The 12,468-nt window shown below is 43.8% G+C and overlaps 1 protein-coding gene across 4 annotated transcripts in view; it reads left to right on the forward strand.

The window, feature by feature from the left end:
* Window positions 1–12,468, forward strand: part of agrn (agrin) — a 349,201-nt gene that overhangs the window by 287,245 nt on the left and 49,488 nt on the right. For all 4 annotated transcript variants that reach the window (XM_034695805.1, XM_034695804.1, XM_034695803.1 and 1 more), the window contains 2 exons: window positions 3,238–3,660; window positions 7,115–7,240. In XM_034695805.1, the coding sequence (XP_034551696.1) occupies window positions 3,238–3,660; window positions 7,115–7,240 (549 nt within the window). The remainder of the gene's footprint in view (window positions 1–3,237; window positions 3,661–7,114; window positions 7,241–12,468) is intronic.

Genomic DNA, 12,468 nt, shown 5'->3' on the forward strand with positions numbered 1-12,468 from the left:
TGTTTCACCAAAAGCAGAGTTCTCTTCATGCATTCCTCTCCAGGACTCTTTATCAGACCTAAACTAGGCCATATCCATAGGATGCCAGGTTGCTGACATGGTCCGTGTTGAATTGTAATTGCAGGTACACGGATAAAGAATCCAAATATGCACAGAGAGAGATTGACAAGCTTTGAAAAGTCCCCGAACATCTGGTGATTACAAATTCAGTGCCGTGGGTTACCAGCAAAAGCAGCCAAAATCCACTCTGGTTTCACATTGCTCGGTTGCCTGGCAATAGAGATGTGGGTTGTGTGTAATCCCTCACCTAGCATTGCTGCACACAGAAGGCAAGAACACGTCTCAGGGCGGACTCTTGCTTTCTCTGCGGAGCCCTCAGGGGAGAAAGAGACAGGCGAGCGCTCGGGCCCACCGACAGCCACAGAGGATCTTTTAATTTCTTCTCCCGGATGCGGTCGCACCGCGGGTAGCTGCTCCACCGTGGCTGTCGGCTCGGGGGTTAGATCTCGAGCTCATTTCACGTGTGGCTGGGTGCGAATTAGCATTTGCTCTGCCTCCGCCCCTCACCACGCTGCAGTCCTGCCTGCCCTCCCTCTCACTGTTTACATGCAGAGCTTCCAGACACCCAGCCTCGGCGCTGTGGCATGCTAATGCTCACCAAGCTGCTCTGTGGTGTGACTGCAGAACAGTGCCAAGGGCTTATAGAAATGAATGAATATTGATCCTTTCTTAACATCATTGATCCTTTGCAACTTTTTATTACACCACAGGGTGTGACTTGTGCTGCTGCAGTGTGCTGCTAATGGGCAGGCTAAGAAAGAAATCCTGCAGAAGAACTCCTTCAAATCTTTCTGCTTAAAACTGGGAACTTGCAGCCAGCTCTGATGTTCCCCAGCTTCCTCTGAAGTCTCAGAGCTAAAAGACAGTGCAGCCACAGAGCATAGGGAGGAGTTTCTCCCGCTTCTGTGCTGCGTCTCAGCAGAAGATGAAGCGACATCTGAGAAACTTCACTAAAAAATGCAAGAGCTGCTCAACCAAGCAGCAGAGGGAGGGCGTTTGGACCGCCGAGCGAATTCCGGCGCCAGGGGAAAATGGCCACCAAGTTGGCAATGACCTGCCTCCCCCATATGGTGTTATCACCTGTAGGTTTGGGGCAAATTGGCAATGAATGCCAGCATATGGCTTCAGCAGCCCTCCGCCTGAGTGTTAGGGTTCTGTTCCCGTCACCATCCCTCCTCCCTGTCCTGTGATTTTCTCTCATTATTCACTCCCTCATTCTGCTCCTACTGTTAGCCCTGCCATATTCTCCGTCTGCTAGCTTTGTTAACCAGCTTTTTCTCCCTGATTTAATCCCTTTCCTTTACACTTTTGTTCCATATAATTTTATTCTTCTTAGCCCTTTGGTTCCCTTGTTTTTCCCCTCCAGTCTCCTGTATCCAGATTCCTCCTCCTCCTCCTCCTCCTCCTCAGCCAGCACGGCTGACACCACAAACAATCTTAATAACCACCTTTCAACAATAACTACATGGCTGAGACAAGCAGAGATGACAATGATTTTTTCTCTCTTCATCCTGTGACATAACCGTCCGTTACTCCAGTGAGAACGAAAAAAGCACAAAACAGGCAAATGGAGTGTTAAACCTGATTAAGAGAAGCATCAGCTGAACAGAATGTGCTGCCAGTCTCCCTTTCCTCTTTCAGATGTCTGCTCTTTTCTTTCCTTATCCCATGTCAAGGAGCTCCCTGCTTGAGGTACACACACACCCAAACACACATTAAGCACTTTCCAGGGAGCAAGCGGCCTGATGCTAAGCTTGGCACCTGACTGACAGGTGTAGCCAAGAGGAAAGTCAACGCAGACAGCCATTCTTAGTGATAGCATCACTGCTCCATGCACTCCAAATCTCTCTCTATTCAAATATCTGCTGAGCATTAAGCTGACACCATGTGTCTCCCAGGGTTTACGCCGTCTCAGTGGGTATCACATTTCACACCTGGGTGAATAATTGCCAATCAAATAGGTGATGATAGTGGTGTAATTAAGTCCTACACATAATGTTAGGCAAATCCTAATGAGGTGCAAATCTTAGGTATGGCTTTTTTTTTCTTTATCTTCTGCTCGTTTCACCCACACACTTACATCTATACTCGTGGGGCGTAAAGAAGTAAAGGAAGAACGACAGTATTGTCACGCCTGCTTGCCTCGGCTTAATCTGAAGTGCTCACTTACGTAGCATCTCCCTGCCAGCTCGCTGCTCCCCCTCAGGAGTTTTTGTCCTATTTATCGCTCTTTTTATCGCAGACAGTTTGTCCTTTTGCACCAGAGCTTTTTCGCATTGGTAATGATGGTCTCTTTGCAGAGAGCCTCTTCTCTCCACTCTTCCTCATTTGGAGCCTGTGTAAGCGTGTTTGTGTGGTGAAAGCAGTGTGTTTGTGATGGCGTTGACGGATGCTCGCGCTCTCTGCGAGCAGCAGCCTGCTGCCTTTGAAGCCGGAGTTAAAGCCGGCTTTTTTTGCCCCATTTCTATCAATCATTCATCACCGGAGGCACTTGCTGTTGGTGATTAAAGCTTTGCTACTGGAGGGCAGCATTTGAATATGGATATATAATTCATAGGCATTGGTACAGCTCGCATGCTACACACTATCATGCATATTGTGTATGCCATAAGTGTACACACACACACACACACACACACACCTCATACTGAGCAGTGACATCAACCGTTGTAGTTTAACCCTGTCTGGGCAGCACAACTCATCAGAAGGCACAACATGCTGCACTGAACATAACTCTGCATGCAGAGTTGGTTTATTCCATATTCACTCGGCATATGGATGTAATTTCAGTACTTGAGGTTTTTCAGAAAGAGATTTCTTACTTCTCATTTATAGCAGAGGTTTTAATCAGAGGTGTCTCTCTGCTCAAATGGGAGCTGCTTTTGTGAGTGTGTTTTTAATGTAATTTCATAATGACATTGTTGAGCATCAGGGAGAAGAGTTAGGAGATTACAAAGGACATAATGATTCAGAAAATGTAGAGGTAAGAAGTTCTTGTCAACAGCATGTTGTAATAATCATTAAGGGGCTTTGTTATGCTCCATTAGATGATGATGTCTTCATCTCTTTAGGTGAGATTTCTCAGGTTTTGATGGAGTTAAGTGACGCAGAATCAAACATTTTCATCTTTGCTCAGTCATTCATCCATTCCTTGCTTCCTCCCCTTCCCTCCACCAGAAACCATCTCTGAGCCAGCCGACAGACCCACCCCCAACCCCTTTGCCACCACCGTCGCTGCCACCATCACCACCCCCGCACCTTTCCTCCCTAAAATGGTGTGGGCCATCCCGCCTCCGAGGACGGAGGAGACAGAAGCAACAGAGCAGCCCCCAGCCTCCACCCCCCTTTCAGCCATCACCCACAACAGTGCGCGAGCAAACCACCAACACCCCATCCATTCCAAGCCGCCGCAGTCCACCGCAGCCTCCACCACCTCCTCCCATCGCAGCAGCCCTGCCCCCCCATCCGCCGCCACCTCCTTCGAGGGCTCGGGCAGCGGGGAGCCGAGCGGGGATGACCAGACGGAGGAAGAGGATGAGCCAGAAGAGGAAACAGGTAGCGGTGTCCCAACGGAGGCCAGTGGGGCAGAGGAGCCTGTCGGTAATTCCCTGCTCTTTCACTTCATTACCCATAATGCTTTGAGGGATGTGTGGGTGGGTATGTTCATTTCAGAAAAAAGATCTTGAGTAGACTGGATGAAAGAAGTGGACATAGGTTCCTGGGCTCAAAGGTGAAGCTAGCTTACTGTATTCACGCAGCGGCCATTTTCCTCTGACATATGTTTTCCTGTCACACCTCTGTGTTCCAGGCTGCAGGTCATGTAAATGTAAATAGGAAATAGCTGAAAGCAAACACAACAGATTCATAATGTAAAACAAGGAGGCAATAAAGTTTGAAACACCTTGCTATGGAAGTGGTGGATGCTAACATTCTCTGACATTTTTCAAGCTAATGGGACATCAGATATGTTATTCTAACTCAAAATATGGACTGATGTCTCTCTGCCTTCTTGACTGTACTATATTATCTTTTCAGTTTCTGATTTATAAGGTGAAAGACAATTATTCTAAGACCCAACAGACTATTTAAAACATGGATGTAGTCTCAGTAACATCACCCGTTGGTTTCTGAAGCGGCGTTATGAAGCCAAAAGAAGGTGGCCGCCATATTGGAAATATTTACTCAACCAAACTCTTGCCAATTTATGGCATTATTTAGACTGAATATAATCAAAATAGATGACTTACAAATGTTATTCATTTAACTTTCAGTTGTTCAAATATTCCCTGTAAACGTGTTGATTCTGCAGTAAAAGTGAGCATCTTAACTAGGGCTCCAATGGGGCATCTTCAGCTTTTGGAGACAGCCTCAAGTGGACACTGAAGGAACTGCATGCTTTGGACCTTTTTTTAATACAAGAAGTTTCAGCTTGTAAGATCCCTAACTTTTTGTAGCATGAAATGAAACAACCACGTACATCATTGGAGTCAAACTGATGTCAGAGGAAAATGCCCTCAATGTGAATATGGTGATTGTTGTAGTAACTTGAAATTGTTTCTCATGGCCGGCAGGGGGCACTCCAAAAAAACTGAAAATGACCTTTGTGTATTTCCTTCCTATTAGATTATGATCTTTGTTGTTATTTTCATATTCTCACCGATATGAAATAATGTTTATTTTTTAAATGAACCATTTTAAATTAAAATTGACAATAAAGCAGGGTCTGTACCTGTGATTTACTGTACATGCTGCTAACAGAGGGACCTGGGATAGACCCGGCAATGCCTATTCACCCTCACATCTAAATATGGTCACCTCCAGAACCGTGACACTGTGCTTGCCAGAGTATGAAGCTCAACCACGCCCTCCTCTTATATACAGTCTACTTGTGAGACAGAGTTGTAGTGTTGTACTTGGCTGGCATCATAACATATTCATGCCATCATCTGTTAATTTGAAATTACTGTAACACCAGGTTTATGTATTTGTATGCAAATGTGTTCCTGAGGAGACAAATGTCAAAGGCAGGCAGGCGAGGAAGAGAAATCTTTGTAAACAGATGCTGTTAGTGTCATTTCCACTTACATAAGATGTATATCTCAATTTCAGACAGAAAGGAATGTATTTGCACGGTTCACTGTTGCTACATCACCCATTGCTCTTTTCTCCCATTCCACTGGCGCGCTCGCTCTCAGCAGCTCACAAAACAAACCCAGGCTCTGTAAAATACACTCTGCAGGCCGGATGAAACTGTTGGCCCGAATCTGTGGGTCTCTGGAGCCTGACTTGACAGGCTGATGTGACTTAGAGGTTTGGAGGTGTTTGAGTGTGTGTGGAGGCTGTTGTGTCACATGACTAGTCTCAAATCTTTCTCGACATGCCCTCCTGACTGTAACAGCCGGCTGCGCTTTCTGGGCCTCTGCTCGGACAACAAGGGATGACAGAGACTTTTCTATCAGATCTTTTATTTTTTTTATCTTCCTGTTTTTGTTTTTCACCCATCCATTCACCTCGCCTGACAGCCTGCAGTAACAGGATAGGATTGATGGAACATCGAGCCCCCAATGTGCTCTTCCTCAGCTCTTCCTCCTCCTCCTCCTCCTTCCCTTCCCCTCTCGCTCCTTTTCCACGAGTCTCAGATTTATTCTCTTGTCAGAGGCTGACCAGAGTGCTCGGTGACGCGAGGAGCATGTCTGCCAAGGAGACCTGCTGCCTTGTGTCTGTGCATGTTTATGTGTGTGTATATGTGTGTGTGAATTAATGTGTGCCCGAGCATGTTTGGATATTTTTTACACTGTGTATGCTCTCTGAATACCAGGCCCCATATCAGTCTGTGAGGTGGGTTAGAGGTTTTACAGTCTGGAGTTCAAATCTGCACTAATCTCTCTCTATGAGGTGTGTCTGAAGTTTTTAGATGTACTGTATGTGTCTTATCTTTGTTATGAGTGCTTATACGTGTGTGTGTTATCACCCTCAGCTCATGTCACTGAGTTTGTCCAATTCTAAGAGCACATATCACAGTGTGAGTATATAAATGTAAGAGAGTCAGAGTAGTGCGTTTGTATCCAAACTCTATTGAAATCTGCTCTTATCTGTGTGTGTGAGTGAGTGTGTATGTTTGTGTGTGTATTTATTTGACAGCCCTCATTGCTCCCACTGGAGTCATACAGCGTCCCCATGCTGTTGTGTTCTGCCCTTTTTCCCCCACCAGCACTCTCCTCTTCAGCCGAGCATCTGTAAATCTGCAGACCACACGCCAACAGATGCCCTATAAACCCAGGCCCCTTTCCCCTTTTCCTCCCCCTCCCTCCTCCCTCTCCTCATCTCCTTTGACCGTGAGTCCTTGAGCAGGACGTCCCTCGCCTCTGACGTCTTTACGACTTGTTTAGCCGCTAGCTGTTTGCCTCCACGATTATTTCTAATCTCTGAGCGGCCATAAACTGCCCTGCTTCAACCAAGACACCCCCTCCGCCTGCACCATCATTAGAGGGGACGGAGCCTCGCTGCTGTAGCACACTCTCATTCTTCAGATGGAGAAAGCCCGGCCACTTTTATGTCTTTTATGTCCCAAGATGGCCAGATATACAGTGACCGTAATGCAGACGCTTTCGTGTGCACTTTTTTTTTCCTCTCCGGGAACCTCAAAGGTAGCTGTCAGCCAATCAGCAGCAAGCAGTTATCACATTCCCTCATCATTTAAAGTGCTCCGTGTGTGACATGACTGGCAACAGTGCCCATTATGTGTTCTCTGCAAAATGAGTTCCAGGTGTAGAATCAGTTCCCATGAAAATGCCATATAATCACTTCTGACTGATGCCTCTATCAGCGTCCAATCACAGGTCAGCAAACTGAAAACACACAGCCAGCTGCAGAGGCAAAATGTGAAAAAAACCCACATCATATTGTAGACTATGTTCTTTGCTGTACCTCTCGTCTTCAGAGACTTTTTGGAAATAGCAGCTCCATTCTGGCTCTGTGAGATAAGCTGGCTTAAATTTATGAATTTTCTTAAGCTTAATGAATTATTATATAAGCCCCTCTGTATCACCCTCAGGTCCCACAGTCGCAAGCACCACCGTTCCCACAGTGGAGGACCGGTCAACATGTGACAACACCGAGTACGGCTGCTGCCCCGATGGCAAGACACCATCCAGCACTCCAGAGGGCGCCAACTGCCCCTGTAAGTCCAAATGCCCCTTCATAAACACTTCTCTACACCCTTTGAATACCTCTGAACCTGTTCTTTCATTTTCCCTCCTGTGAGTTGTTACTAAAACATAAGATATGAGAAGAGAGCTGAACTCACTTCAGGATCTGTTCAAAGTTTTTCTTTCATAAAGTGAAACTATGCTCCTGAGGTTAACCATCCATAATGTGGATAGCCTACAGTGAATTAGCATCTACAACAGCACTCAGCTTGCAGGAGGCTCGTGGCAAAATGTGAACTTAGAAATTAACAACAAATACCCTGGTGGTAAGAGTAAACTTGTGTATAATACTAAAAATGTTTTCAACATTGCAGCAAATATTCGTATTTGTTTTCTTTCTGAGAGTGGGTCAGAGAAATGTAGGTGCAGGTTGAGCTCAGCAGTTTAAACCATGCAGCCCGTGTACAGAGGCATGGCCAACACCAACCATCCTCTCAGTCAGGCATAAAAGACCAAAAAATAATCTTACAAAAACAAAAGAAGCATTGCTCTCTCGTGCCTCTGCATTAAGTCTTGAGATGATAACCCGAACTTGGTTTAACTCAAGTCTGGCCCACACTTAATCACAAATCAACAAGTAGGCCCTCCAAGTCTGACGTCCATCTTACTTTATGCTTCACGTTTATTATTGTCGACATCACTGCATTTGTTGTGCTTCCTTCTTCCGTCAGCTTGCTTGCTGATTGGCAGTCATTTTTTGTTCCCCTCACACAACAGGATATCTGATCGTAAATAATGAACATGTTTAACGTTTACTATTTTAAATCAGTGCGGCTCTGATGTTCTTTCGAGCAGATTAGAGAATGTAAAATCGCTCTTAACATACTTCAGACCACAGGAAGATCTGACAAGATAATCTTAAGAACAGTGTGTCCCTGCTTTAGATGCTTAAAAGAAGAAGGTAACAGCACGTTGGTCAGTCTCTCTTTTCAAAGTTAAAAAATAAAGAATTTGTTTTCTTTTAAGGCTCATTAACACTTTGTTTCTCGTCCTTCAACACGACACAAAGAGTCATAAAATCATTTGTTGTTTTTCTGTAGTTATTATTAGAATCCCTGCTGTTTCCTCCTGCTAGAGGTCTTTATGCTAAGGTAATATAATCATATCAAAGCTCCATTAACAGCGAACCAAAGTTTGGTACAATCAGAGCTACACTGCATTTTGCTGAGCCGAGTTGTGTTCTGAAGGTTATCTGTTTGTGATTTTACAAACATTAACGTGATTAAAAATGTCCTTTTCTTCCTCGTGAATCTAAATCTGAGAGCCCCTACAGTTTTATGTTGCTTCACTGTGTTTTATAACGTGTCAGTCTGAAGAGTGGAATCACCAGTTAATAATCCATCATGTTTTATAAATACATGCCCATATTGAATGCAGAAGCACTGCACAGATTGCATGTCTCTTTTTCTCCTAACTTATCTCTCATTCTCAATTTATTGTTGATGCATTGAAAACCAACACTCTATTTTTCTGGTTTAATGTTTACTCCGGGAATAGTGATATTGTGCCATCTGTCTTAAACAACCACACGAACAGGTGGTATTTTTTTTCTTCAGCGGTGCGTGCATGAATCACCACCCTCTTATGTAAATTATAAAAATGGCAGGTGGCAGGAAATAAAAAAAAATCAGAAACAGTGAAACCTAAACTCTGACCTCAGTAAACCGTGTTGATGAAATGTGCTCGTCTGGACAGAGTGACCCTGATATTAGTCTTTTCCTGCCTGATCTCAGGGGAACTTCATTTTCTTTCCTCCAGAATTTAAATGAAGTTTGGTTTGACGCAGCAGTCAGTATCAAAATTTAGTGTCCCTATGCGGTGGTTTCTAAAGAACCATCCACACCTCTTCTCTCTCCTCTTGTTTCTTACTTTACTTACTTTCCACTCCTCTTAATCTTTCTTTGCTCTTTTTATTTACCCTCCTTGCACACTCATTTTTCTCTTTATCAGTCACTGCCACTGTTTGGTATCTCCCTTTGGAGCTATATCTCACTCCTTTCTCTCCTTCAACTCAGTCAATCTGAATCCAGTCTTGCATCAGTTCATTTCTCTCTGGAGTTGAACGGGGGAGAGAGTGGAGAGACTACCAGAGGCCGACGAGCGGCATTGTACCAATCAGTGCCTTCTGCCAGACTTGGTTCATAAAGATAAAGGGCTTCTTTCTCCCCTTTGCCTCCCTATCTCTCTCTCCCTTCATCCCTCAGTTGAAATCTGCTCTCTATTTTGTCCCGGCGGTGTTAGTCTGACTGATTGTGAAAGGGGGGATTCTCTCCGGCTCCCTTGGGAGCTCCAGGTCATGACTTGAAAGAGCTGAGGCCACAAATTAGTGTGCGCAGTTGCATTTCTGCCGTGTTGAAGGTCCCAAAGCCCTCTAATGAACCAGCAGCGTTCACAGCCACACGATCCACAACATGATCTGAAGATATGATGCCACCTTTGGTCTAACGCGGCTTTATGCCATTTATTTCTTTCACTGAGCTGATAGCCAAACACGGAGCGCCATATCTGTTCATGCTGGATTTGATGACCTGTGGCCTAAAATCCACGTGTCAATAGAAACATGGGCTGCACAGACACCTGTGACAGGCTCTCTGTAAGACAACAGTTGTAACAAATCCTCCACAGGTTGTAAATATTTATCTTTGCGAACAATGACAGCACACCGCCGATCAATACTTCATTCAGCTCAAGTGTTACCAATAAAAGCAGGCAGCGCAATAGGTGGATCGATTCGCCGGATCTTTTTCTCCTGAGGAGGGCTCAGCCGATCCTCCGCTCATTAGAAGTGAAATGACATGTCACATATACTGGAATATCAATCCTTTTCATTTTGCCGTTCAATTTATCGACACCAAGGCAGTCGTCTCGAGCTGAAAGGGACTAATTGTTGGCTGGTCTAATCCTCAGATCGTGAAGCGACTCAAGGTTGGGTCCACGTTTTCACACACTCCAAGAGATCCATGAAACCTTTTTGTGTGCTGTTATAAAGCTCCATAGTGGATGTCAGAGCTCGGCTGAGGATGTATTAAAGGGTCGGCTCACTTAAATTAGAATTTGAGATTTGAATAGTCTCCAAAGTGAATCCAATAGACTATCTGTGTTTATTTTTCCTGGACTTGAGCTGATATGAAAACTTATTTCACATTAAGGCTGTTACAGAGCAGTAGAGCTGCAAATTAAAGCTATCTTCATTATTGATTACCTGCTAGATGTTTTTAAAAGTAATCTGTTCATTATTTAGTCAACAAAATATGTAAAATCATTTGAAAACTCACTTTCAAATATCCCAGATCCCAAAGTGACATCTTTAAATTTAAAAATTATATCTCATTGACATTTCTAAACCTTAACGCTTAGAAAAAAGAAAGTGAATCTTTATTTTAAAGAAGCTAATTCAAGCAAATGTCTGACATTTATGATAATTACAAATCTTCAATGGACTCACTGAAGAGTCAGTCAAATGTTTGTGTCTCTTGAATGTAAAAACAACATGATTAGATTTGATAGCACCACATAGATACTCCAGCAAAGCATGTTTGAATTATTCCGATGACAATACTCAGATCTGTCTGCAGCACATGTTGCAGAGCATCCAGACAGTGGTGCACAGCAGGATACGTTAACAATAGATGATAATGTGACATATTTTCTACATGTATCCTTTGCAGCAGGGATTCCCAAACTTTTCAGCCCATGACCCCCAAAATATAGACACCAAAGACTCGCGACCCCCACTGTCCCTCAAAGTGATTTAATGTGGCTTCATTTAGCTGGTCTGCAGAAAATTATCCTATATGAGCATGTGTCTGTGTTTCCTGTGCTGTCATGAATTAACCTACTGCTACTGATGCTTTTGATAATTAACTGTTCACTAACCCTAAACTTAGGAGTCATCTGGCAAAAAGAAAGGCAGAAAACTCATTGCATTTTCTATTTTCAAGGTTTTATTATGAGTTTAGCTACTATTTTTTTTACTATAATGGGTAAAATGTACTAATTTTAGATTTAAAATAAAAAAAAACATTCTGGAAGACATCTCACGACCCCCCAATTGTGCCTCGCGACACCCCAGGGGATTCCAACCCACACTAAGACTCAGGATGAATCAGACATGGTATCACCACATACTGTAGTTACTCCAGCACAGCATGCACCTACTCCTCAGCTTGTAATACTCAGTCTCTGTCTGCAGCACGTCACAGCACAGCAGACAGAAGTTCACAACAGAAAAGATTAATGTTACATCTTTTTCAGTGAAGTTATTTGTCTGACAAAGGAGGAGTTTGAGCCTCTTTATATCATCATGTCACAGAAAAATGAGTCAATCAATTTTTATTTACAAAGCGTCAACTCCTAACAAAAGTTATCTCAAGACACTTTACAACAAAAGCAGGTCTAGACTGCTCCCTTTGTTTTATTATTTATAAAAGTCAGAGCATAATCCTGATAAAAACATTTACCATATCAGCTGTTATAGAAGTTCTTCTTCTTAAATCTGTTCAGATATGAGTCACAAAAATCCACATAAATAGGGCTTTAATGTTCCTATCGGGGAACTAAAGGGTTCCTATGCTGGTTCCCCTGCCCTAATGCGTTGTTAAAGTCACTGTCGGCTGTCCATATGTTACACTTAAACAAGGCACTACTGCTCCTATGACATCAAAAATAATGACCAGCAACTCTCATATGAAACTTAATGGCACACTGAGCTCCAACTACTGTAAACTCTTCCATATGCCAGTGTGAGTCGGACAAATCCATTACATTTTACAGTTCACCGGAATCAGATAGTCAAATAGCTCTTTCCCTCCTTTTATCACTCCTTTTCTTTCTCTCTTTTTATGTCCGTCACAGCAGTGGGCTGGAAAATCACTCCCTCTGATGTTTGTCTTCTTGCAGATTAAAAGTCAGATCTCCCTCGCGGTCCCCTCTCTTTCTTTATCCCCTCCTTCTCTCTTATCGGCTAAACCTCCCCCATTTGCTTCTGTTTTATGGGCTGCCGTCACGTCTGAATCGATGTGTGCTTCCCTGTGAAAGTACTGTAAAGACAAAGAGGGGCGAGACGGAGAGAACGTGAGCGAGGCAGGGAGCGTGAAGGCAGTGGCTGCTGTCCTTTTCCTGCAATTTTAACCAGGCTGTGTCAGTCACCGGTCCAACGGCATTAAAGAGACAATTACGGCTATCTTTCACGATAATCATA

This window comes from Notolabrus celidotus, chromosome 11, assembly GCF_009762535.1.
Source record: "Notolabrus celidotus isolate fNotCel1 chromosome 11, fNotCel1.pri, whole genome shotgun sequence".
Classification (NCBI taxonomy): Eukaryota; Metazoa; Chordata; class Actinopteri; order Labriformes; family Labridae; genus Notolabrus; species Notolabrus celidotus.